We start from the raw sequence: 27763 nt of genomic DNA, 5'->3' as shown, positions 1-27763 counted from the left end.
AAGTAGCAGTTGAAGGTTCATAATTACCGTAACATTGACGCTAATTTCTGTTAGTCCATCATCGTAATTTCACATTATATGTTACCATTAAAATAGCAGATTTTCTTTTGACGAAATTACATGGGTTGGTTGAACATTGTGGTGTTTAAATTGTGTTGAACTCTGTTTTATGTATCCGTTTTACAGTAAACTTCAACTGCGAGTGACAAACAGCTTGAAACAAGCATGATTCATCGAGTATTTGAAGAACTGTGGGAGTCTCCCGTTTCTTGATAGCAAGAGAGTGAGAACAGCCGCTAGAGAATACTTTGAAAAGTGTCTTTTAGTAAGTTTAAATGTGTTTTAAACAAAAGTATTTAAATGTGTTTCAAGCGCGTTGGAGGGGTAAAACTAAATAAAAATTGCAGATTTTCACCTATCACAGGTTGGTCTGAAACGTATCCCCCACAATAAACAATATAAACTAAGCAAGGAGTCTCTTATTTATTGATAGCAAGAGAGTGAGAACAGGCGCTAAGGAATACTTTGAAAAGTGTGTTTTAGTAGTTTAAACGTGTTTTTTAAAAGTATTTAAACGTGTTTCAAGCATGTTGGAGGGGCAAAACTAAATCAAAATTGCAGTTATTCACCTATCACAGGTTGGTCTGAAACGTATCCCTCGCGATAAACAATATACAACTAAACTATATAGAAATGAGAAATATAAAACTTAAGTTAGTTACATGCTAACCATTTTATTCCAGGTTGGTCCTTGTCTTTTCTCTGGAACAGAAAAGACAGTGGGGACTAAAAGGCAGGTCCAAGACAGGCCAATGAAGGCAGCAGAGCCCGTGCTTTTCCTGAAAATCAAAGTATGAGTAGGTGAGTAATTATGAAGAAAGAAACATTAATTCTTTCAGCCATTAAAACTCCAAAACAAACTTTGTTAAGATCAGGTAGCCAGTATTTGCCATCAGCAGAGTTATTGCTTATCTTGTCTGGCAACACAACAAAATACAAGAGGTGATGCTGAAACAAACAAAATGTTCTATCAAGCAAATACCCTGGCTCTCCATTTTTACTGACAACTCCACTGTTGAGAAGGCAGTGGAGGAGGCTCATCACCAGAATGTCAGGCTGGCGTTCAGCCAGTTGAGCGATGGCAGAGAGGATCTCTCTGCGGGATGCAGCATCCCTGACAAATACAAACACTGACTTGTTAACAGAAAAGGCGAAAACAATAAAAGCAAGAATGCACCTGTACTTCATAAAACTTACCTATATCTGTGAGGCGTGAGGCAGAAGAGCTTGCAAAGGCCTTTGATGGCAGGCTCTGGTAACTCTAAAATAAATATCAGCCCGAACCACAAACCATCAGTGGTGACTGGACCTCATGATAACTCAACCAAAACATTATTACACAACAAAAACCCATAGACTCACCTCTGCCCTTTAAACATTGTTTCAGCTCTCCAAAAATCTCCTTACGCTCTTTCACACTGGCTGTAGTCACTTTTAAAGCAAATTTCTTCAGCGTCTCAGAAACCTGGAGGCCAAGTAACATTTTGTATTTATTGTCCTAAAACTGAACTCAAATAACATGTTTGTAGATCTACATTGAAACGTCAAACTCACATGAGGGCCCATTTTGTATATTACAAGTTTCAATAATGGGAAATGGAAGTTCATGCTATAGGACTCACTGTGAAATCAGCTGGTGATCGCGAGAATTGATTAAAATTTAAAATTTTCATTGCCCATTGTTACACGTAAGGCAGATGATTGAAGACATTCTTAGGCTACGTAGCACTTCGCTATTAGCCATTGAGCTATCCAAATTCTAGCTACGTGTCTCCTTGAGCTTTTACACGTTGGTTTAGTTTGATGACAGCATCGGGAAAACACCGAATGTTGCGGATGTGAAACACTTAAAACTCATTTTAAAACAGTGACTCGTGTTGTAAAAAGCCAGCCACACATACCTGCATGTCCGCTGCCATGTTGCCGGGTCTACCACCGGAAGCTGTCGGTGGCGTCACAACCGGGTTAGGACTGTCCTAATTTACATTTGCTAACAAACAAAAAAGTAATAATAATAATACATCCATACATTTTCTACATCGCTTAACCTTACCGGGGTCGCGGGTATGCTGGAGCCTATCCCAGCTAACTGCGGGCAGGAGGCGGGGTACACCCTGAATTGGTCGCCAGCCAATCGCAGGGCACATATAGACAAACAACCATCACACTTAAGGGCCATTTTGTCTGCAATTAACCTACCGCGCATGTTTTTGGGATGTGGGAGGAAACCGCAGTACCCGGAGAAAACCCTGCAGGCACGGGGAGAACATGCAAACGCCACACAGGCGTGGCGGCATTTGAACCCGGGTCCTCAGAACTGTGAGGCGGATGTGCTAATAATAATAATAATAATAATAATAATTCAGTTTTAATTACAGTTTAATTACAGTTTAATTAAAATTGATCCCAAGCTAAATCATTTCAAAGCTTTTTCCACATTTAATGTGACCTGTAACATTGATTCATTCATTCATTCATGTACAACTAAATTGAAAACAAACTGAAATAAAAAAGAAAAACGGTACAATATGTTTGAATAAAATAATATACGGTGTAAATATGCACGTGCTCAAACTAATGCTAATACTTTGTTGCAGCACCTTTGGCTTTAATGGGCTTCAGTCTATCAGTGTAGCACATCTTGGATGTTTGCCCTTCTTTTCAAAAGCACTCCTATCCTCCAAACCTGTCAGACTACAAGGGCATCTGTGCACAGCCTTCTTCAGATCACCCCAAAGATGTTCAATCGGATTCAGGTCTGGACTCTGGCTGGGTCATTCTTTGTCATGGTGAAGTCCTTTTGTTGATTTGGATGTGTGCTTTTGCTGAAAGATGAAAGCCTGCAGGTTTTGTCCTAACAGTGACTGGTATTTCCTCCACCTTAACTAAGGCCCCACTTCCACCTTAGCACCAACGCATGATGCTGCTACCAAGATGCTTCACTATCGCTATGGCGTTCTTTTGGTGATGAGCAGTGTTATCTTTGTGTCAAACAGACCTTTTGGAATTATGGCCAAAAAAGGTCAACCTTGGCTTCGTCACACCATTACACATTTCCACATGCGCTTGGGAGTTTTCAGGTGTGTTTTCGCCAAATGGCTTGGATGTTTTTCTTGGTAAGATAAGGCTTCTGTCTGCCGGCCATTGGCAGTCTCTCTAACCAGTTTTCTTCTGTCGTGCCATCATTTTTCCACTTGATGACGACTGTCGTTAGTGTGTTCAATTTGTAAATTTAATTCATTGGAAATTCGACTGCTTGGTCATGCAGAATGGTAGCTCTGAAAAACCTTGTTATGCCGGAACAGTTTTTCTGTGCAACAAGAGAGTTTTAAATAGTCTCTCTTTGATTATTTGCATTATGGTGGCTATTTATTGGAAAATGCATAAGGACAGAACAAGGTTTTGAGAAGGGAGAGACAGAGAGAAAAAAATAATTTGACTACAATAATGTTACATTGGAGTCTGGTTCTAAATGAGACAGTAGGGCTACACCCTGTGTTGAGGGTTAGTGAACACAGACAGCAGTGCAATTGGATTGTGGTGGGAAATGCCTATGTAATACTGAAACACCCTTATAGAAACTGAGTGCCAGTGAGAGGACTGTCCATAAAGTTTGCAGTCATAAGAGTTGCGTATAGCAGTTCGGGAGAGCCGAGGCCCAAGGAACCAAGCAACTACAGTAAGTCCCATGAGCGTGTGTCCACAGACACCTGCCAGTAAATTGACAGCATCACGTATGCACAACAACCATCTGAGGTGTCCTGGAGTTGCTGTGGAGGCATGATGAGGATGGAGGGCTCAGCCCCACCCATCCAAGAGGGAAGGGTGGGCCCGGGGGCCCACGGGGTTTAGCCCAACCCAATTGGCACCACCTGCGCCAAGCGACCCATGAGCGCTCCGCCAGCACGCCGACCGGCCATCAGGAGGAGAATGTAGGTTTATCATTTGAAATGCAAATCCATTCATGTATGTGCCTGTTCTACTGGAATAACGAATGAAATAAAAAGAAATCAAATAACTAACATATTGATGCAGCTCTAATTTTTTTTGTATGTACAGTAAGCGCATCAATGCTCTTTAACCCAAGTGTGGCAAGTCCAAGGACTTAAAAAAATAAAATAAATACAACAAAACCAAGGAAACGTGTAGGGAGCAAGGGAGGGAGCAACTGCATCAACAGTACCTGGCAATTAACCCTGAAAGGCTTGCTGTAAAATCCCTTGGAAATCTACTCAATACTTTTTTTGTCAGCATCAACCAGCATGATAACACACAGTAGTCACACCTGTGTGTAGATCCTGATTGTTCAGAATTTTACAAAGTACCGTAAGAACATCAGCCAGTAGGGGTCACTGTCTTAATGTCACTAAAACTCGTCAAAATCCTCAAATAAACATAAATGGAAATTGGATTTTAATTTAAAAAAGACACTTCTACGGGTTGGTGTCAATATTTTATGCAGCAAGTCACTTGTTAAATTACAGAAATCCCAGTAAAATGTGTTGAATATAAATCAGAAATCTGTTTTCTACATAGATGTGGTGGACAATTGATTCAGGTACTAAACAAACTATGTTTAAATTAGCCAAATGAGAGTTGGCACAGTTAAAAACAAAAAACACATCTTTCTTTTCAATGTGGGCTGGACGCAGCATAATCAGGACAAGCTATGGAAAAACAAAAGAAGCAGCTATTAATGGTACCATAATCTCTTACAAACGTGTGAGACTGATAAGATAGCCCCATAAATATATCTAAACACAGAGTAAGCACAGACTTCACCATTCAGGCGAAATGCTCCTGGACTTTTTATCTTAGTCCACATCAGTCCCAATATTTCCCTTTTCATCCATCCGAGCAGGAGTGTGCTATGTTGAAGTGGCAAAGATGATGAGTCCAACTACGACGAGGGCCACGACAACTACAACTGCAATTAACATGATTTTCACTTTCTTGTTTTTCCATCTTGTTTTTTCCTTCACTTGGTTGGATTTCTTTTCGAAGGCTTTACTCTGGATAAAAGCAAAGAGAGAGATAGAATGTTACATTTCTGTTGAATTTCCCCCACGATGCCTTTTGATGCAAGCCTGGCTAATAAACAAACAACCGCAGAGTTACGCAAGCTGGACTTTTGACCAAAAACGGCTTCCTGTTGCAACTTTTAACCAAGTCTTTTAACATTTATTCAGTGTGTTCAGACGAAGCGGTTGTTCTTACTTGCATGTGCAGTTGAGAAAGATCATACAGGTCCAGTGAAATACTGTACATGCATAGATAATAATGCCGATTTGTCAGTCCTGTGTCACAATATACCAACTGCCATCCAGCAGCAGCTTGAACCAACAAAAGACCCACCCATCCAGGAAACGAAATGTTCGTCTTATGAATCATATCAATGGAATATTAATTAATGTATGAATACAAGGAGACAGGAGATGACTGTCTGACTACCCCCGGTAGTCATGGAATCCGTACTCGCCATTGGCTCAGCAGTATATGGGGCGGGATCTCCAGTTGCTTCCATACATGACAGGACCTCCCTCTCTAGCAGGCGAATTTCAGCAAGACAAGAAGCATGGAGGGTAAAGTACGCTGGATTATTTTGACAAACGCACGCCACAAACATGTTATCGAGACACCTGGGAACTGTTTTTAGTTGTAAAAAAAACCCATCTCTTTTACAGTTGCTACACTGCTCTCTGCATGTTGCTGAGATTATTCTCTGGGGATAATACTTGTGGGCATGAGTCATTGGAGCCCCTGTTAAATTGAGTTCAATCAACAAACTTTGGTGTGATCCCTAGAAGCCATGTGTTTGCAAAAACTCTTTAAGTGTAAAACTTGATCTTCCCTGTCCTATATTGTGACATAACAATGCCCATCAGGGCGATGTGGGAACGATGTGACCCCCACGTCGACCCCTGGACAAACACCGGCCTCATGGCATGTCCTGCACTCGCTCAGTTATACCCAGGGAGACCGGCTCACTTCATTCATCTTAGGAACCAAAAGGAAATACCTCTCCAAAAATAGCACCATAAAACAGAATCAGGATGTAAATTGTACATTTGTGTTCCTCTCCAGCTCCACCTAAGGTGTATTTATAAACAATCAATTTGACTTGTCCCTTTCAGGATCCCTGGATGCCTGCGGAAGTGGTACCTTATATCACTAACTAATAGAATTCCACATACGATAAGCGGAAATAGTGAGGCGCAAAACAAAATAAAGGTGATGACTTTTCGTAACATCGCCTGCCAACCTGTCTTAGCAGCTCATCAGCTCTGTCCTCCAGGTCACCCAGTTTTTCAGATCGCTCTTCCGCCTTGTTCAGATTGTCCAGCATGATGTCCTTCACCTCTTCCGCATCCTCCTGGACCTGCTGCAATCGGCTTTTCCCATTCTGCTGTGCAAACACACAAAGCATGGATACAGGCACACAGTAGACAAAAGCAATTATTAATAGTTTGGATGGGGAAAGATAAGAGTGGCATGTGTGTTTCTTTCTTCCGCGTGTGTCTTAATAAAACAGGTACTTGGTGGTTTGAGGTAAACAAAGAGTTAAGAGAGTGGAGAGTTTTAGCTAAAATTGCTAAGGAAGACAAAAAGACACCAAAAACAAACATTTTATAAATACGCCCAAGAGATCACACTGTACATTTATGAAAATACAATGCAGCAGAATCTCAGTCTGTCCATAAATATGATTATACAGTATACTTACATCATAGAGAAATAATTACTGGGCAGGAGAGCGCAAGAATGGATGGCTGCTGCGTCACAACAATAGTCTATAAAACTGCTGCAACAACGCTGTCTCAAATGTGCATTCACAGAGCCGATGTTGCTCGTCACACCAAGATGATTGGATGCTGCTTTCAATACAAAAGGGCTTGGGCATAGACATTGACTTTAAAGTTCTACTCCTGGTCTATAAATCACTAAATGGTTTAGGTCCTGAATACATGGTAGAAATGCTAATGGAATATAAACCCAGTAGGGCTCTGAGATCGACAGACTCAGGTCTGATAGTGGCGCACAGAGGTCAAAGCAGCATTTAGCTGTTATGCTGCACACAAATGGAATACGTTGCTCTCAGAAGTGATATCAGCCCCAAGTGTCATCCATCCAGTTGCCATACCGCTCATACTTTTCAGGGTCGCGGGGTGCTGGAGTCTATCCCAGCCGACTTCAGGCAAAAGGCGGACTACGCGCTGAACACCGTCACTGAGTGGGAACTGAATTCACGCTGCCTGCACCAAAGTCACGCGAATGTACCACTTCACCATCAGTGACTGCCCCGAGTGCCAGTGTTTTCAAATCCTAGTTAAAAACTCTTCCTTTTTCTTTGAGCATTTTCGAACATTTCCATTTTTAAATGACCTTTCCTGCACTGTACGTTGTTAGTCATTTGAGGAAGCAGTTTTTTTATTTTTCTGTACTTTTTAAAAAATGCTTTTAATCATGCAAAGCCCATGTAGTTTCCTCGTGTATGAAATGCGCTATACAAATAAACACCCCCTGGGACTTCAATTGCCCATCTCGCATCGGTACCTTACATCACATCTCAGCTCATCTGTGAGCCCCAAAAAAGGATATGAAATGGAGTACAACATTGATGGGTAGATGGTATTACACAATGTATATCTTTAAAATCTATAATCAACATTTTTAGTTCATTTTCTGAGTCGTGTCATTTGGGAACATTCTTGGTGCACACGCCATTCACACCTATGGAGAATGGAGTCTTCAATTAACATTGATGTTTTTGGAATGTGGGAGGAAATAGGAAGGGTAAGATTTCTCTTTTGACCATTACTGGATTTCAAACTCAGAAGACTTTATTTATCCCCGTGTTACTTGTCATAAGTTAACTGGAAATCAAGGACTTGAATAAATGACCCCGTAAGAGCAAATCCCATTTTGCTCTGCAGTCGCCAGTCTCAGGTAAATGCAACATCGCATTCCCGCACACACTTTTCTCTAAACTCATATTACGACTGTTGGGCCTTACCAATGGTGATGTCGGTGGAAAGCTGGGCCGTAAAGGGAAACATCAAAATGAAGCCAAACCAGTTTTGTCAAACCACAACTCCTCCGCACAGTGTCAACAACAACAGGTGAGGGACAACAGTGTCTTCCAAATGCAATTAGTACGACGACCCTTTGACATTTGCATTGTGAGAAAGAGAGGAAGCCGGCATCTTAGAAGTTGACAGTGACAGGAAACCAGAGCTGCAAAACAGTTCATAATTCAGTGTCATTTCCTGCCACAAACCAATGGCATGGGCCAACACGGGTAAACCTAACGCTTACGAAAGTTCAGATGAATTGAATTCATGCCTACATCGTGCCATTTTTCTCTATTATGTTATTCCAGCCGAATGGCAGTAATAAAAGAACAATAGTCGGTTTTAATTGAAGCTGGCAACTTCTCAACAGAGGAACGGCTGCCCATTCCAGTTCCCCTCCTTGCTTCCTTCCTTTCCTCCCTGCCTCCCTCTGTCCCTCCTGCCAACATTACCTGACATAATGCTGTGTATCCAGGAAAACCACACCCGCATCATGTTATTGCATGCCTGTGCCAGTATGGAATGTTGCTATGTTCGTATCACCAATATCATCAGTGCTATAACCCCAGAGTAATAATAATCAATGCTAAATGAGAGCAGAGGTGGGAAAATTGAAAAATAAACAGTGGAAAGTACATGTACCTGTTTTCAAACGTCATCAGAACAACAAACACTACATGTAAAGTTACATGACAAAGTACCATTACAAAGTATTTGTACTGTGTTACTGAAAGCAAATACCAAAACCTTTTAATATTCTTTATCATTTTACTAGTTATTCTCAAAGTGTGGTACAAGTACCAGTAGTGGCTCTTTCTAGTTGGAGGCAAACGAATCCCTGAATTAAATAAAAAATAAAATGTACAACAATAAAAACATACTAGAATCAAGATTGCAGCTATGTATGCATACAGCCGGTTGAAACGTCTTTATAAATCAGGTACAGAATTCCCCCCCCCCCCCACTTTTTATGTACAGTAAATTCTGTATGGTACATATTTTAAGTCCAGTTAAGGTGTAAGTAAATTCTAAGTACAGAGCCTCGTTTATGCCTGCTGTTACTGTATTTTAATTTCGCCATTATGTTAGTTTTACTACTCGGAGCACGAAGTAGGCTGTTTTGTCTTTGTTTGTTTGTTTGTTTTCTGAGGTGGTGTTTGGTTGTAAAACGTTTAGCAACCAATGTTTTACAAGATGATACAAAACAAAAGGAACAGTTGCAGTGACTTTTGAAGTGCCCCATTTGAAGTATTAGAGTCGAAAGAAAAGCAAACCGTGACGCTGCGGTGAAAACATAACGAGGGACGTTTGTGACTCGTAATAGATTCGAATGAAGACGAACGGACATTGAAAGGAGTTGGGGAAGCCTGTCAGTTTGCTCTTTTGTGATAAGCCGTCAGGTCAAGTACCTGTAAAAGATTGGCACCCACTCACCATTTCGGTCGCGTGTGTGGCTGCGGTGGACGGTCCGCTGCATTGACTGCCGGCGAGCGGCTTTATAACAGCTCTCGAAACAGGAAGCGACGCAGAACACTCCGCGTTTTATGAAGGTCGCGCAACTTTAAAAGGACTTTCCCTTCGGTCTCTGCTGCTTTCGTTGAAGCAGTCCGCTTCTCTCACTTGCTCGGGCGGCAGCCCTCTGACACCCGAGACATGTTGCTGGTGGACAGATGCGTTCGCGTTGACCCGGAAATTGGGAAATACTCAGGCAATTATCCGAACACATCGTCACTCGGCCAAAGTTCCTTTGTTTGTTTTGTTTTTGATGACGGATGGAAGTACTTCGCTCACAAAAGACCTAAGGTAGCTCAATTGAGTTCCAATGCGGTTACCAAGAGTAAAAAAAACAAACAAAAAAAAACAGTGCCACTGTCACAATCTGCGGAGTATTTGTGGATTCTGACAACCCGAGAGAAAGAAAGACAGGGTGTCTTGTCGCATTCATGACTCAGTGATCTTGAACGCAATAAAAAAATGAAAAAACGGTAATTAACCCACACATCAGGATAAATCAATGGAAGGAACGCGTCACAGAAGTTTGTTGGGCTGTATTATCGCCTCCTACCTTTCAAGTGAAAGTTAAACAAAAGCAAATGTTAACTTCGAAATTTCCAGGGTGACTTCAATGCATCAGCAAATCCGACATTCCTTTGAGCTAACTGGTGTCAAACTCCAGGCTCGGTCCGTCATATCATTTTTGGAGTCCGCTAAAGCCGATAAAGTGTGTCTACTTTGTTTCTTGCTTAACAAGAATTTTTATTTTGATCTGTTTCCAAATATATTTATCAAGCTATCACGATCGCAGTACAGTATTTATATTTGGTTGCCACTATTTTTCGTAACCTCCGATTTCAAATTCAGTTCGCTGCTCAAATATATATAATAACAATCAATTGCACGGCTAATTGTGTATGATGTAATTAAAATATCCAATGATTATTAATATTTAATACTATACACTGTTCATTTTTAGTTTCAAGATTCAGTGCTCAATTATACAGGTATAACCAGTAGTGAAATACTTTTTGAGTGAATAAAGAATACATACATAATGACCCTTTGCCCAGGATAAAGTATAGTTTAGCGTAATCCTGTCATGCATCAGAGAAATTATGAAGAGACGGAAACACATGCAAATATTATAAACCTTTTACTGTGAGAGTACATACAGTACAACACTGCAGGTTTGCATTAGATCATTTTTTTAAATGTCTAAAACATGCTCTGAACCTTGAAACACAGCAGACCTTTTTCTTAATTTTGTGCAGAATATTGGATGACGAGTGACCACTAATGGGTGTTCCGCATTTATGTGGAAGACAGCCAAATGGTGCTGCCTCTCCTCCCTTAAAAGTCATATAATACCCCTGTATAAACACCCACTCTGTCAGTGGTAGAACAATCATGACTTCACTTTGACCTTGCTGCTATAGTTTAAAGACACACTCAGTCCATTTTCAGTTATAATTTTGACAACTGTGTGGGATTATTTGTAAAAACTATTAGAGAACAGCACTTATAGTCTTGGCTCGACTTGTCACCAAGTACAGTCCCTGAAATATTTTTGATAATGACCGTGACCAGAACATAGCATTTGATAAAGTACTGGCACGACTCCATTGTACCACAACCAGGGGTGCTGTAAGGGGGAGAAGAATGATGTACATTCTAAGGGCTGCAGAAAATAATATTGTATTTTCAATCTGTGGTACTGAAGTCGACCAAAATTGATATTTTTTTCATAGGGCCCCAAACTCATGACAGTGCCCCTGAGCACCTCTCTCACTCATAAAAGCTATTCAAATTATTTCCTGCTGTTTTTGATTCATAGGATAAGCAGAAACACATGCTATGACGGACACATTTGGCCCTGTTGTGGAATATCATTCTGAGTCCAAAACATTCGGATTTAGTAAGAATAACAATAACAATCATGATAATAATAATTAAGACCGTGAGTTCTGAGGTTTCAGGGTTTGATTCTCAGCTCTGGCCTTCCTAGTTTACATGTTCTCTACATGCTTGTGTCTGCATTTTCTTTCGCTACTTTGGCTTCCTCCCACTTTCAAAAACATGCAGGCTAGTTTAATTGAATATTCTAAATTGTCCATTAGGTGAGTATTAATGCTTCTTTGTCTATATGAGCCCTAAGACTGTCTGGCAACCAATCCAGGGTGTACCACAGCCATCCATTCATCCATTTTCTATACCGCTTCTCCTCACTAGGGTCGCGGGCGTGCTGGAGCCTATCCCAGCTAACTGTGGGCAGAAGGCAGGAGGCAGGGTGCACCCTGAACTGGTTGCCAGCACATATAAACAAGCAAACCATTCACACGCACATTCACACCTACGGGCAGTTTAGAGTCTTCACCTAACTGTTTTAGGAATGTGGGAGGAAACCGGAGTACCCGGAGAAGACCCACGCAGGCACGGGGAGAACATGTAAACTCCACACAGGCGAGGCCGGATTTCAACCCGGGTCCTCAGAACTGTGAAGCAGATGTGCAAACCAGTCTCGCCTAAATTCAGTTATGATAGGCTCCAGCCCATTTGCGACCGTATAAGGACAAGCACTACAGAAAATGGATTGATCGAAGTGGTACTCCCAAGTTTCCGCAGTGGCATTTGCCCAAAATGACTGCTTCAAACCATGCGTCAATAGCAAACTTCCTGTTCAATTTGGTCCATCGATGCTTCAGACTTTTCTTGTGACCTGTCATACGTGTCCACTAAATTTCATGTCAATAGGTGAAACTGGTGACCGGGCCTGATTTTGAATTTATTTTTTTTACTTTCCAACTTGAACTTTTCCCAAAAGAGGGCAATTAAATATATTAAAACGTTGAGTGAATGATACATTTGTACTTGTTCACTTTTAATAAAAAAAAAAAAATCCATGATAATGTCAACCCACTGCACTTTTTGAGGGGATAATAAAACCCCTGTGGCACGGTGGCAGACTGGTTCGCACAACTGCGTCATAGTTCTGAGGACCCGGGTTCAAATCTGGCCTCGCCTGTGTGGCGTTTGCATGTTCTCCCCGTGCCTGCATGGGCTTTCCCCCACATCCCCAAAACATGCATGGTAGGTTAATTGAATACTCTAAATTGCCCATAGGTGTGAATGATTGTTTGTCTATATGTACCCTGCAATTGGGCTGGCAACCAGTTCAGGGTGTACCCCACCTCTCGCCCAGCGTTAGCTGAGATAAGCGCTAGCATGCCCGTGACTCTAGTGAAGATAAGTGGTTCAGAAAATGGATGGATGAAATAAAACATCTACCTGTGTATTTGTGTTAAAATGTTACCATTCATTCATTGATTTTCCATACCGCTTATCCTCACAAGGGTCGCGGGGAGTGCTGAAGCCATTCCCAGCTAACTTCGGGCGAGAGGCGGGGTACACCCTAAACTGGTCGCCAGCCAATCGCAGATAATGTGATTGGCTGGCGTTCGTTATTTGTATCACATACAGTACATCTGTTTTATAGTCAAAGATTTATTCCTTCCTTTTTTTTTTATTTCTCTGTTGTTATACTTAAAACAAACTTTTCTACCTAATTTATAACTTGAAAAATAAAACAATACATTGGTACAGTGCAATTTAGTAATATAAGGATTTGACATACAATCACGATGCATAAGAGCATCATCATCATCAGCAAATGCAGTAATATACCGTAGTCATCGTAGTGCATCAGGGGCTGATTATTATTCAAAGAGAAGAAGAACACGAGTCTGTCCAGAACTGACCAGGTCAAAGACCCAGCAAACAAAAGGCTTTTTTTCCCTGGGAAATGCAGCAGAAATACAAAGGCCATAGTCAGCATTCCGATCACCATGTTTTCCCATAATTGTCTAATTGTCATCCATGGGTAGTTGACTGGCATCCGCATGACAGTCTGAGCGCTCTCAAAAACAAAAAAAAACCTGTTTTCCCCTCTAAAAGCCTGCGTTATTCCAAAAACTCGTGCTTTGTCATCGGCTAAAACGTCGAACTTTACCACTTGTTGACTCAACAACATTTTACCATTGTGGGACACAGTGGTTCACTGTTGAATCAACAGAACAAGTGGGCCTGTTTTAACTTGTTTCATATTTGGGTAAATTCCTCTTTTATCTTGCTTGGTATTGTCTTTGTCATCTTGCTGGGAAATTCTGGGCTTTGACATTTTGATATCATGGAGCAGGTCATCTACATAGTTTAAAGGTTTTTCCCCCAAGATCCATAATGAATAGGAAATAATAATAATAATAATAATAAATCACTGTTAAAAAATTGATCAAAGATAGAACATCCAAGCAAAGATGATAGCAATAATAGATGAGTTCACTGTTTTGGCATGTAGGCAACCAGTTGAGGTGGGCCGGATTTCTTGTACAACAACCTTTTCCACCACATCACTTAAAAAAATAAAAAATAAATAAAACCTTCCCATACATATGAAAACACCCGTTCTAAAATATGTGGCATAGACAGCCTTTTCTGTGCTCTAAACGAATATGTGGATTTATTCATGATTTACAACTCTGGACAGTGAGAAAATATTCCCCTCACATTTCCTTCCCGGTTCCTGGTTGGTCATCTGAGGCTCAGTGATAAGTGTCGTCAGTTGGACTCTGTCTCCATCTTGTGTCTCGTAAAAGCTTAACAATAATAACCAGTACTAATTTAAATCATTTCTTGTACAGAACAAGATAACTTGCTCTTGATTGGTTTGGAATGAATACAATAACTATTAGGCTAAGCATTAATAGCAAATTAGGTTAAGACAAAAAACATACCAGATAGAATTTGACAGCTTTTATACCATTTCCTATTGTTATAAAACATTAACATACATTTAAAATAGACAGCATGGTTGAGTGGTTAGTCACTGTCTCACATCCTGTAAGTCCTGGGTTCCAATCTCCTGTGTGGAGTTTACATGCTTACCTGGATTTCCCCCAGATACTCCCAACTTCCTCCCACATTCCCAAAACACGTTCAGTTAAGTGAAGACTCCAACTTGTCCGCAGATGTGAATGTGAGTGTAAATGGTTGGTTGTCTATATGTGGCCAGCGATTGGCTGGTGACCAGTCCAGGGTGTACGCTGTCTCTCGCCGCAAAGTCAGCTTGGATAGACTTCAGTTTACCCATCTCTCATGAGGACAAGCAATTTGAAAATGGATTAACCTGAATTGTTCATTTGTGAAATTCCAAAATAAATCATAGATGTGATGTAAAAAAAGCAGTGAAGGAAACAACACTGCCTCGACTGTGAGGAACACTTCATTAACTGGAATGTTTCACAAATTCAAAGTGAGGAACAAACAGTAAAAATGTTGCTCTGTTTGGTGATGACGTACGATCACGTTACCTTCCCTGAATGTACTGTACTTACTGTAATAGTAATAACTGCAGCAGTCCCTGACCTGGCAGATGTCTCTTGGAGTAACTGCTGAAAGACAATCATTCACAATCCAGAATTGCTATTTTAACAAAAAGGCAATCAATTCGAGTGTGTCCAAATGTTTTCATTATTATTATTCTGCTTAATAGCAGTGCAACAGATATAAACTCAATTAACCCTCTGTCCACTTCCTTATTCTCACTCACTCTCATTTTGGACAACGGAGCAATTTTATGTCATATTCTTTTCTTCTTTTTCTGCTGCACTCCATTGGAGCAAATTAATCATGTAATTTTGTGACCAAATGAGGATAAGCGGTATAGAAAATGGATGAAAATACAAGAAAATCCTTAGTCGGCAATAGTAATCCAGGGGTGATATACTGTACATTGACTTGGCTTTTACCTTACAATCGGCGACACCATTTAAACAGTGACAGTGCTGGGACCGCAGACCATGGAGAGCCAAATTGGTTTACACTAGAGGTGCAACAACAATTAGTGAACAACTAATCCACTATCACACTAATTGATCATTTTTGATAATCAATGAATTCGTTTAGACCTCAACTTAAAATTGTCCAAATCCTCATGATGTCAGCCTCTCAGCAGTAAATAATAATTATGCGTAACAAACTAAAGCAGACTGATTTATCTTGGTATTCCATCAAAATAAGACAATTGCAAACATCTTTTACTTTGGAAAACAATGATCAACATTTTTGACCATTTTCTGACGGATGTTACGGACCAAACCAGTAACTCAATTATCATCAATTTATGGTTATGCATTTTCTGCACTATCAATTTGAAATGTCCTATTTTTGGGGTGGGGGGGAGATAGAAATGCAAAAACCTTTTTTAATACCCGATTTGATGAATCAAAAATAATTGACAAATAAATCAAGTCTTCAAATCATCGTTATCTGCAGCCCTACTTTAAATTGAGTTAGAAAATGAACCAGACCTGTACTAGCTGTGAAAATCAGCACTGACTTTGTTTGAATGGAAAAGCAGTAAAAGAGTTTGAGCTGTATTGATTTTCTCCATGTTAGTGGTTGGTTGTAAATGAAAACACAACATCAAAGAGATTACACGAGGAGTAAATTTATTTCATGCAAGAACACTTAAACCCATACATCATACAAGTAATTCTGAGTTGGAAAAAGCTGGATCACAGGTTAGCTGATCAAGGTTCAAGAGGTTATTATGACAGTAAGAGCTCTGTCTCAAGCCTTACACGGTTTGAGGTAAAAATATAATGGAATTACCACAAAATCAAACTAGAACATGTAAAGAGTAAAATATTTTTTTTAAAGCATATGAGATTTTTGTTCTCAAAATAAACGTGACGTGTTCCCTAATTGTTTCAGCTCACAATTGATTTAAAATAAAAGCCTACAAACACAATGCATTCAATAGCCCTAATTCACAGAATATCATTAACATATAGGTAAAAGACAGTCACACTGTACACACATAAATGGGAAAATCTCTATTATATACAGTTAAAGAGAATTAAATTGACCTTCAAGATAACGGTGCTGTGGGGTGTCAGGCTTCAATCTCTACACTTGCACATTCATGTAATACCTCTCGCAAATCATCTTATTATAAGCAGTTAAGATAAAGGGATATTGGCTTAACATAAGGAGAGCAAGAGGAACCACAAAATCTTAATGCTCTACCCTGCTGGTTCGCCTATTGACACACTGAACCGAGTTTGGGGTTCTTATGCCTCGCAATGGTGAAGTTTGCATCTGTTAATGAAAACCCCTGCTATGCTGTGGTTACAAGGCAAAAAAACAAAGCAGAAACGCTGCTGTGAGGGGAGAGGTGGAGTGCAAGAGCAACAAGAATGAGGACACAAAAAGGCTGGTGACACTGCAAAGCGTCAAAACGCAAGCTACGATTCTGTGAACACTAAAATGAAAACATTCTTTCAGATGGTGTGACAAGTTTGTGATTTTTCAATCACAAACCTGTTACACCATGAAGTTAGTTTTGAAATAAAAACACTGTTATATGCTCTATTATATTTTTTAGACAACTTGAATGGATGTGTAAATGTAATTACTACCTTGTCTGGCTTCAAAGCCAAGACAAATGATAACATTTTGGGCACACCTAAAATACATTTCAGCCTGTCTTTCCAGTGACCTGTAGTAAAATGAGATCCATACATTCAACGTAACATCCCTTAGGACAGCAAAGGACTACAAATTGATATTTCTATCTGTACACATGAGTGAAGCTCATTCAGGCCTGAATGATTTGGATGCTAAACCTGCTTAACCCCATCCATCATCCTTTGACAACAGTGCAAGGGTTACATGAGCTGAACAGTCAACAAAGTTGCCAACACCAAATCATGAAAAAACAACTAAATCTGAAAGTTACTCTTATGGACTCAGCCTAAAACAAAAAAAAAAGTTTCAACAGACAACAGCAATTTGCTTAACATGTCCTATTTTTTAACCGTGCAACAGGAATGTTCTCAATGATCAAATTAAGTCTGTATGTACAACTACTTCATGTTTGTGTTTTTATGGGTTAGGGCCCGTTGTGGGTGAGACAATGGGCGGCACAGGGGCACTGACGGGGATGACACCAGTGGCCAGTAGGATAATAATGAGCACAATGATGAGGACGATGACCACGATGACCACAACGAGCTTGACATTCTTCCACCAGTATGTGCGAGCCACTTTATGGGATGTTTGCTTGAAGTGCTTAGCCTGGGCAGAGGAGGAGAGGACACGCGTCAACCTAAGGAACATCTTATGCTGTGACACTGTCACCGAACTCGGGTAGACAATTGATGATGGTAAATTTAACTGATAGCATTGTGGATGAACACACCCATAATCACCTTTGAAGGGCAATGGGCATTATTTGGATGCCACGAAAGAAGAAGCACAAAGCTACAAGTTCATAAAACAATGAACTGGGCGTGGGCACATAGCATGTGTAGCACCGTAGCAGCATTTTCACATTTGTGGGGGAATTACTGGACACAATGTTGAGAAATCACTTCCTGCATTCTCATTTCCAAATGGATGTCAAAACAGTCCATTTGTTGTCTTTAGAAAATAGATGACTGGATGAGTATTGCTAATAAAGAGCCTGTTGGAAGTCTAACAAGTCTAATTACTCAATCCCTACACCGCTGTCCGGTGTCTCAAGTCAGCTGATCACCTGCTTCTTGAGGGCCCAAGGTCAGGCTTAAACTCAGAGGGGATACGGACGGCCTTTTCCGCTGTTGGTCCCGCGCACTGTGGAATGACCTCTCTCTGCACCAGACCTTGGCTGTTCATTTTTAAGACCCCACTTAAAACCTTTTTTTATTCTTTGGTTTTCAACTCGGCTTAAGACTCAGCACCTGTTTTTAATTGTATTTTTGTTTCTGTGTTTTAAATTGTTTAACTTAAATAGTTTTTCTTTCTTTATTTTGATTCTTACCTGTGTACATCACTTTGTTTTCAGCTGTGGTTGTATTTAAAGTGCTTTATAAATTGAAGTGTTTAATTACTTCAAATTGATCTACATATTTTACATACAAGTATAGCTACATAGTTTGTGTAATTGAATTGTCTTTGCTACATCAGAGTTCTCAAACCTAACTTCGTTCAGAATCTCTGTTCGTGAACCGAAGCAACGTTGACCACTGAAATGAATGGAAATACATTTAAAATAATCTATTCCAACCCAAGAACAAAGTTATCATTACCTTGTTTTTTATCAATGTATAGTGGGGGAAAAAATAAACAATATAAAAATAAGTGAAAACGCGCTTTATTGTTATAAAAAAAAGATAACTTGCTGCTGCTGTGTTTGCTAGCAAACCATCACAGAAAAATGTTAGTCTTCGAATTACGGATGATATGTAAAGAGAGCGAACAAATTTTTGGGGGTAGGCTGGAACGAATTAATGGCATTTCCATACATTTCAATAGGAAACGACTATTTCAGATACGAGTGTTTTGAGTTACGTGTTTGGTCACAGAACAAACTTAACACTTACCTCAAGGCACCACTGTTCATGTTTTGATACGTTCTATTAGGTACTGTCATTTTACTTGTGTTCCCCCAGTTTCATTATAGCTGACTAGGTTTCTCATTTGTTCTGTGACTGCCGTGGCACATTTTTTTGACAAAAAAACAAAACAAAAACAAAAAAAAGCTCTCGCCGGGCAAGGCAACCCACATACTCAGCTCTGCTGCTTATCCAACAAATACATGTTCTGTAAAAAAAAAAATGGTACTCTTTAAAAGGGAAATAAACAGGCTTTCCAACAGAATAAGACTTATTGTTAGGAAGCATTGTTACAACAAAGAAATAATCAACCAAACACATATTCCCTTATTTTTTTCTGTAATCCTTAGACAGCTATTGTGTAACACCAACACTATCACCATCACCAGCTAGCTCTTTTTCATTTATCCACACCAACAATCAATTTATGACATCTTCTATAATATGAAGTATTTGTCAGAACAGTCACTCCTTTATCCACATCAACTGCCTTTTTTTCCCACTTTGCTCCTAACGTTCGTGTAAGAGAGTGAGGAGGCAAAATGATGGCATAATAGAGGGGAGTGTTGTGTTAATCGGTTGAACGTTGACCCTCATTCTCTAGGCATGACTAGACAAGTTATGCTGCATCCATATATATATATAAATAAAATAAAAGGAGTGTGGTTCTTCACCAGTGTATGTGTAAAATGCCTTGAGATAACTTCTGATGTGAATAGGTGCTAACGAATATAATTGACTTGACCTTATGTTGGCATCATCAGTTAACTACCAATAGCTACTACATATCTGTTGGAAGGTTTCTTTTCTGGTGACAAACCTAATAGAATGAAATTGAGAACTCATCGTTCGTCGCAGATTAAACTGTATGAAAACAGACTCAAACTTTGCCATGGTCCAGATGCCAAACTACAGTACAGGGGGAGAAAGGTAATCCCAGCAGATGCGTACATACGGCATAGAAATTAGTGCTGGAATAAAGACACTTTCTATAGTTTTAGTTTGTAAACTGTACATCACCTGCCATGAAACCAAATGTTTACACAAATACAGTTATTTGCAGGACGATTTACTCGTTAGTCAGGTTTTGCTGATGAGAATCTTTGACGTCATTGGCCTCTTTGTTTGTGAAAACACAGTGCACAAACCAAATCACATTTATTTCTCAAATAAATAAATCAATTAAATAAAACTGACCCCATCGTGCAGATCCTCCGACTTGCCAATGAGATTATCCAATCTCTCCCCTCGGGCCAGGATTCGGTCCACATTCTGTGTCATGATGGTTGTCACGCCAGCTACTTCACTACTTAAGGACTTCATTTTATCCATGGGCTCTGGTGTTTCAGCTGCACCCCCTCGCTCCTAGAGCAAGAAAGAGAGAGAGAACAAAAAAGACAAAAAAAAAATAAAATTGGAATGTTGACCCATCATGTTTTGAGTGAATCCTATAATTACATCCTAATGCTCGATCACCGCAACATCATCGACCAATCAGGTCATAATTACTCTGCTTTATCGTCCAATTTATTGTCCATCACACGTTATTTTCATTTAAGAGAGAATTATAAAAAAACAACTCAGAAATGTCCAATAGAAATTGATAGAACCTCATACATATAAAACAGGGGCCACTATAGCCACCCTTCTTTTCCATAACGGTGCAAGGCACACAATTGTCAATAAAACTAAACCTCAGTTGCATGAAAACATTCAAGTGTATGGCCGCACGTGTGGAGAAGGAAAATGCTGTTCCCACCATGTGCTGAATGTAAAAAAATATACAAATATATATATGCTCGTGTACACAAGTTGTGCTCAAGCACCTACCCCTTTGCCCTTTACAAAAAAAAAGTTTTTTTTGTTTTTTTTTTTGCTGGAGTCCATTTTTTTCTTCATTGAAATATTAATGTATATTTTAAATTGCCCTCTCTTTCATCAATTCCACCCAATGTGTTTACATATTTGAGGGGCATTTATCAGGGTCCTTGGGAGAATTGTACATATGCTCCCACCTTAATTTACTTGGGGTTAATCAGAGGCACTTTAAATGGTGGCAGGTGTGTGCTGAACCCCATATAACAGGAGTTTGAATTTTTTGCTGCTTAATTCTGAACACATCCAAATCCCCATTTATGAGGGTGTGTGCATTTGTGAAACCATGTTATCTCAGTTGTTTATTTTTACTTCGCCTCTCAAATTGATTTTTTACATCTCGTTACATCTGCGTAGCTTAGCCTTCCCGCGATGCAGGAGCCAATCTTGTTGAAGCGGGACGAGGCGGGTCTTGCCGAGAAAGGGCGTGGGATTTCTAAGAATGTCTGTGAAATGGGGCGTTTGCTTTCCGGGTTTTCTCAATTGTAATTTATTGCGTCTTTTGTAAATGTGTTTTCTGAAATGTACAAGTGTTTTGGCTTTTGTTAATTTGTTTTTTGGCTTTGCACGATCAGGATTTTTAGGGCCGATCACCGATCAGCAAGTTTTAAAAAAACGATAACCGATGACCGATCTGATCACAAGAAGGAGCAATGCGTCTATTTACATGACAGGTGCTCGATCAAATTTGTTGTGTTGAAGCATTTACATGACGTTCCCCACAAGATTAAAAAAAATGTATTGGCCGTCAGATAGTTACAGTACTTCGCAACAAGACACGTGAAAAGGCTAAAAATAAACTAGCTTTTGGATTCATAGGCGATGAAGATGCGGAGTTAAATGTATCGTGCGGAGCCGATCGATGACGTCGTTGATCGGATCGGCGACTTATGACATGAAAGCCAGCATAAAATGCTAATTATTGGCCGATACCGATGACGCAGATGATATCAGCGTAAAGTCTAATATACACTGCTGTTTTTTCTTAATAGTATGAAAGATTTTGGCGATGGGTGCCATTTCTTTTTTTTTTTTTTTTAGCTTGAGCACATGCCCCCCAAAATATAATTTATGCATGTCTTCACATTTTATTGGGCATGTTTATTTTTTGTTCTGACTGTGTCTGTTTGACATAAATAAATAAATAAATAAATAAAGCCTTCAAAATTAACTATCTGGCATGTAGACAACATGCGTTTTATCATCTGTTGTTGTCTCAGAGGAATTTCAGTAAGTACAGTGACCTCACACAGAGTATACATACTAGTATCAAGTCTCATGTTTCTCCACTAGACTGTAAACATATCTTTCAGAAACAGGTTTTGCTGCATCATTTAGGTCATCATATCACTTGCATTGTTTTCTCATCCTTTCATTTATTAGTCAGGGAAGCAACATCTTTTTCCTCGATAATCTTAATTGAGAACCATTCTCTACGTTCACAAGTTCCTCATTATGTGATACTGGACATTTACTGTAACTGATTTCCACTGAAGCGTCAAAGGAGAAGAACAAATCTTTTATTTGTCTATGAAAAATTTTGTCTAACATCGGCTACACCCCTTACAAAAGGTTAGGGATATTCATCTTCCAGGTGAAATTTCAGGATGAATGGCAACATTCACAACAGGTTTGATCCATGAATCAACCAATAAATTTCCAAGAACATCCACTTCAAGTGACTCTACCAGTCAATCTGTATAGTGAGCATAAAATGTCGACACAGCCCTGTTCAAATGTCAGATTATCCTGATATAAAAAATGAGACCAAGATCTAAATCAATCATATTTATAATGCACTTTTCATATATACAAAAATGCAACCCAGCCAGATAATTCCATCCATCATTCAATTTTCTTCCGCTTGTCCGAGGTCAGGTTGCAGACTTCCCTCTCCCCAGCCACTTCCTCCAGCTCTTCCAAGGGGATCCCGGGGCGTTTCCAGGCCAGCAGAGAGACGTAGTCTCTCCAGCGTGTCCTGGGTCGTGCCCGGGGTCTCCTCCCGGACGGACGTGCCCGGAACACCTCATCAGGGACGCGTCCAGGAGGCATCCCAATCAGATGCCCAAGCCACCTCATCTGGCTACTCTCAAAGTGGAGGAGAAGGGGCTCTACTCTGAGTCGTTCCCGGATGACCGAGCTTCTCACCCTATCTCTAAGGGAGAGCCCGGACACCCTCCGGAGGAAACTCATTTGGGCCGCTTGTATCCGGGATCTTGTTCTTTTGGTCACGACCCACAGCTTGTGACCATAAGTGAGGGTAGGAACATAGATTAACCGGTAAATTGAGAGCTTTGCCTTTCGGTTTAGCTGCTCCATCACCACAACAGACCCATACAAAGTCTGCATCACTGCAGATGCTGCACCGATCCACCTGTCGATCTCCTGTTCCATTCTTCCCTCACTCGTGAGCAAGACCCCAAGATACTTGAACTCCTCCACTTGGGGCAGGATGTCATCGCTGACCCGGAGAGGCACTCCACCCTTTTCCGTCTGAGGACCACGGTCTCAGATTTGGAGGTGGTGATTCTCATCCCAGCCGCTTCACACTCTGCTGTGAACTGCTCCAGTGAGAGTTGGCGATCACGGCTTGATGAAGCCAACAGAACTACCCTCCTGGCCTTTGGTCTTCATCAGCACATGAGCAGCTGAGTTCTGAAGTACAATTCCAATTCCAATAAATATATATACAATATCACGAATGTGTGTTTGAATGTATAAAAATTGTACAACTACATACAGTATATGTCATACATATACAGTCATTAACGAATCATCCTTGTGTCGTCAATTTCGTGTTTATTTTAATGCCTGGTCCCACTAAATGGATTTTACCTGAACAATACATATGCTTATTTGTATTATTAAATAAGATTTTGGTTATCAGGAAAACCATTGAAAATTGCTAGAGCTTGACATCAGCTCTTTTATTAAACCCTTATGACCTATTTTCATTGTCATCAACATCCATCCATCCATCCATCCATTTTCTGAGCCGCTTCTCCTCACTAGGGTCGCGGGCGTGCTGGAGCCTATCCCAGCTGTCATCGGGCAGGAGGCGGGGTACACCCTGAACTGGTTGCCAGCCAATCGCAGGGCACATACAAACAGACAACCATTCGCACTCACAGTCACACCTACAGGCAATTTAGAGTCTCCAATTTATGCATGTTTTTGGGATGTGGGAGGAAACCGGAGTGCCCGGAGAAAACCCACGCAGGCACGGGGAGAACATGCAAACTCCACACAGTCGGGGCTGGGGATTGAACCCGGGTCCTCAGAACTGTGAGGCTGACGCTCTAACCAGTCTCCACCGTGCCGCCTGTCATCAACATATTTGTCAAAAAAAAATGAACAAGAAATTTTTCCATGACGTTATTATTTGTATTACATTTAATTTACTTTACTCATACGTAATACTGTATAAGCCTTTAGTGCGCAGTATTCTTGTATTTGACTGCATTTGATTTCTCCCATTATAAACAATACATATGCACTAGGCTTTACACGATCAGGATTTTTGGGTTCGATCACCGATCAGCAAGTTTAAAAAAAATTATACCCGATCACCGATCCGATCACAAGCTGGAGCAATGTGTCTATTTACATCACTTGTTCATTTATTGTGTATATACTTCCATCCATTTTCTGTCCAGCTTATCCTCACAAGGGTTGCGTGCTGCAGCCCATCTCAAATTATTCTCTAGCATTTTAGACATAAGTTAAAACACCAATGACCTCAAGGGGTATTCAAGGATTGGCCACTGACATAAGTTTAGGTCAAATCACCATTACAGTATGACAGAAATAATGGCCACTAACTGACTGTAATTAAATTATTTTATTGCAATTAAATTACTTTTATAAATACTGTTAATGACATGCTTACTCTAACTTTCTCACTGTCCCAGCTGTATGGATGGGTGTTGTCCAGAGTTTGAGTCAGTTTGACTCCCCCCACGCTGCGTTGCTTGAATGCAGCATGCTCCTCGTGTAGATTCTTCAGGTGCTCGATCAAATTTGTGTTGAAGCATTTAGATGACGTTCCCCACGACGTACTTCAGTTGTGCACAGACTGCAAATAACTCACGTGTTGCTTGTCTGAGCCCCCGAAAAATAGTCCCACACCGACGACGTGTTTTTTCACCGACAAGATTGAAAAAAACTTTACTGGCCGTCAGATAGTTACAGTACCGCGCAACAAGGCACTTGACAAGGCTAAAAATAAACAAGCTTTTGGATTCATACACGACGAAGACGCGGAGTTAAACATCTTTTGCGGAGCCGATTGATGACGTCATTGATCGGATCGGCGAATTATGACATGAAAGCTCATCAGCATAAAATGCTAATTATCAGCAGATACCGATAAGGGCGATCAGATCAGCGTAAAGTCTAATATGCACCCACTGAGGAGCCGGCCAGTGTTGTTTTTCATTGCGTTCGGGGCCTCAACACTCGAAAAGTGGACCTTTTGGTTCTACTTGGATAGTAAGGGGTTTTCCTTTTGCATTCGGGTGGATTTGTATTCTTGTCAAACTCCCCGATTTCAGGACGGACAACGAGTATAGCCTGTATCCAGTTTGGAGCGCTCCAAACTGGGCTTCCGTGGGGGGCGCACCCATGCTCAGCCGTTCCAGGCTATCGATCTCCTGCTGGTAACAACTGTGAGTGACTGTGTGCATCGAATGTTGAGTTTGCTTAACAACACAGGAAAATCCACTGTTTATAACACAGACTTTGCTCACAGAGCCTCATGAGCTCCAGATTCTGAGGTTACGTCCCAGTGGCTAACACGTCCGCAGGAGGAAGGAGCCAGTTGAGGTGAGTCAATTGATCTGAAAGCAATTGTCTTTTCATGCATCCAATCTATAAAAAAAATTAATAAATATAAATAAATAAAATAAACAAATCTACAAAAGGAAACAAAACAATACATACACAATAGCACATACTCTACACAGGACAGTGCCATTCCACATCTTCTCTTGCTTAGTTGGTCTTTTCCTGACAGTGCTATTATAATCTGAAGGATTATTTCAGATTTTGTGAATCTGAACAGAATGTGTTAGTGTAGCAATGACATATACACGAGTTGGTAAAGGCAGTTTAAATTTAAAAATACATCATATTTCTCTGTGCTCCAGTGTCCAACATGATACATCATTAGGGGTGTCAAACTCATTTTTGTCATGGGACACATTGCAGCTACACCATCCCTCAGAGGGTTGTTTCACTGTGAAACCATATAAGTGTTTGATCGCCTCATTATATTCCATATAAACAACAAATTGATGGATAACTAGTTTGGAAATCATAAGTAAAGGATACGATTCTATGTTAGTTAGTTTGCTGTCACGTGACAGCATCAACTATGTTCCATCATGATTAGTGATCCCCATTGGCCAAATGCAACAAAACAAAACAAAACGTTGACAAAGTGACAACTTTAAAGGGATGGAAAAATGATTACATCTCCCTTGTTCCTTCAATTTTTTTTTCATTTTAAAGTATAGTACCACACTAAAGGTATATTAGCCGAAAAATACAATGAACACAACAAAAATGCAACTGATTCCATAATACTTTACAACCTATTTCACATGCGTAAGCTTAATTATATTTCCAATGATTTTGGTTATTATAAAGAACCATGGAAAACGGCTAGCTCTCTTATGAGCTGTTTTTGTTGTCATCAGTACATTTGTCCAAACTCATGTACCTTTAGCTGTACCACGCAATAAAAATGTAAAATGAATTGAAACAAGCTTGGTTTAATATGTTTTCCCCCATGAACGTACGTATATATTTTGTAGTTTATTAGTTTAAGTGATAGAAAACAATGCGACAACGCGTTGGTAGTGAAGCGACCTGAGGCCCACCTGCATAGGCACAGGTTACAGTACGGGCCACAAACAAATGATTCAAAACGACAAACCACAATGAAATATAACCACGTTATATGTCACAATCATTAATGAAGATGATAAATTAAGCCCATGGCTACAGTGCTTGGTACTTACAACAGTCCAGGACACGAATGTCGTGTCAGTTTAGCAAGATAAGATGGCTTGTTTCGACACAAGGAAATTAAGCCATAACGTTCAACAGGCGCTACCGGAGTTATTTTGTTGAGCTTTCTCTGGAACGTAAACGACCACATCTGACCCTTGTAACATGTTTTAAACAAACCATAAAACATGATTAGCCCGCACAAAACTCATTATATTTGTTGATACACACACCGAATTGACGTGAAAGCACCAAAAGTCAACTTATTAGCGTCCAACTATTATTTCCTACCGGGTCGTAGTCCATCTTGTGAGAAACACAGCCAGGCACTTTGAACAAAACCCAAGCAGTAGACTTTCTTCAAAGTTGACACCGTTCGTCCTGTCTAAATTCTTAACCAGGATAACTTGATACTAAACGAAAAGACCAATGCGCGTCTTCTTTGTTCTACTTCCTGGTTGTGCCCGCCCGCCTCAAACTTCATTCCTTCTTTCCTGCTTTCCGGGCGTGAAGTCAACTCCATTCGTCATTGACTGACACGCGTTGCTTGTGTGTTCGCTGTTCGTAAAGAAAACCTTTGGGGTTCATAGCATCAAAGTCCGCTTTAGTGTCCCCAATCAAAGACATCATCAATATAGTGATCGTTCATCTGCTTGTAAAATGCATTTTTTTCTTGGTATTTACTAAGTATCTCCTTCCTGTCATCGGACAAAAAAAAACCATATTTCTAAGACCTGATTGATTACTCTTACATAACTAGGGGTTTCGATATTTTAAATACATGTACCCAACCCACATTTAAGTACAACGATTTTA

At 40.2% G+C, this 27763-nt stretch overlaps 3 protein-coding genes across 4 annotated transcripts in view; all 3 read right to left on the bottom strand.

The window, feature by feature from the left end:
- Nucleotides 1–2132, bottom strand: part of gcn1 (GCN1 activator of EIF2AK4) — a 33913-nt gene extending 31781 nt beyond the window's left edge. The window contains 6 exon segments of the mRNA XM_061672856.1: nucleotides 731–839; nucleotides 1043–1174; nucleotides 1258–1321; nucleotides 1423–1525; nucleotides 1962–2002; nucleotides 2114–2132. Coding sequence (XP_061528840.1) covers nucleotides 731–839; nucleotides 1043–1174; nucleotides 1258–1321; nucleotides 1423–1525; nucleotides 1962–1979 — 426 coding nt within the window. The 5' untranslated portion in view covers nucleotides 1980–2002; nucleotides 2114–2132.
- A 2368-nt stretch (nucleotides 2133–4500) lies between these two features.
- On the bottom strand, nucleotides 4501–9823 carry vamp5 (vesicle-associated membrane protein 5). Of its 2 annotated transcripts, none has more exons than XM_061672857.1 (3): nucleotides 9567–9823; nucleotides 6323–6466; nucleotides 4501–5072 (listed from the first exon to the last, which is right to left on the bottom strand). In XM_061672857.1, exons 1-3 carry the CDS (start codon nucleotides 9567–9569, stop codon nucleotides 4929–4931), a joined length of 291 nt encoding a protein of 96 aa, XP_061528841.1. In that variant the 5' UTR covers nucleotides 9570–9823; the 3' UTR covers nucleotides 4501–4928. The 2 variants fall into 2 exon arrangements, with proteins under 2 accessions (XP_061528841.1, XP_061528842.1); XM_061672858.1 differs by having other exon boundaries at nucleotides 6323–6463; nucleotides 9567–9822.
- A 6288-nt stretch (nucleotides 9824–16111) lies between these two features.
- vamp8 (vesicle-associated membrane protein 8 (endobrevin)) lies at nucleotides 16112–27523 on the bottom strand. The gene is made up of 3 exons (XM_061672855.1): nucleotides 27239–27523; nucleotides 20258–20425; nucleotides 16112–17762 (listed from the first exon to the last, which is right to left on the bottom strand). The coding sequence occupies exons 1-3, from the start codon at nucleotides 27251–27253 to the stop codon at nucleotides 17571–17573; spliced, it is 375 nt and encodes a 124-aa protein (XP_061528839.1). The 5' UTR covers nucleotides 27254–27523; the 3' UTR covers nucleotides 16112–17570.
- Nucleotides 27524–27763: the final 240 nt, after the last annotated feature.

Source organism: Phycodurus eques, chromosome 3, assembly GCF_024500275.1.
Source record: "Phycodurus eques isolate BA_2022a chromosome 3, UOR_Pequ_1.1, whole genome shotgun sequence".
NCBI classification, from domain to species: Eukaryota; Metazoa; Chordata; class Actinopteri; order Syngnathiformes; family Syngnathidae; genus Phycodurus; species Phycodurus eques.
Note: the sequence above shows the minus strand (reverse complement) of the source record. Positions and strands in the feature narration are given on the sequence as shown.

What these genes read in the sequence shown, in the direction of transcription:
- vamp5 (XM_061672857.1), bottom strand. An exon ending in CTGATGAGCTGCTAAGACAG is followed by an intron (nt 5,073 to 6,322) that starts GTTGGCAGGCGA and finishes GCTTTTATCCAG; the next exon opens with AGTAAAGCCTTCGAAAAGAA.
- vamp8 (XM_061672855.1), bottom strand. An exon ending in CGGAGGATCTGCACGATGGG is followed by an intron (nt 17,763 to 20,257) that starts GTCAGTTTTATT and finishes TCCTCTGCCCAG; the next exon opens with GCTAAGCACTTCAAGCAAAC.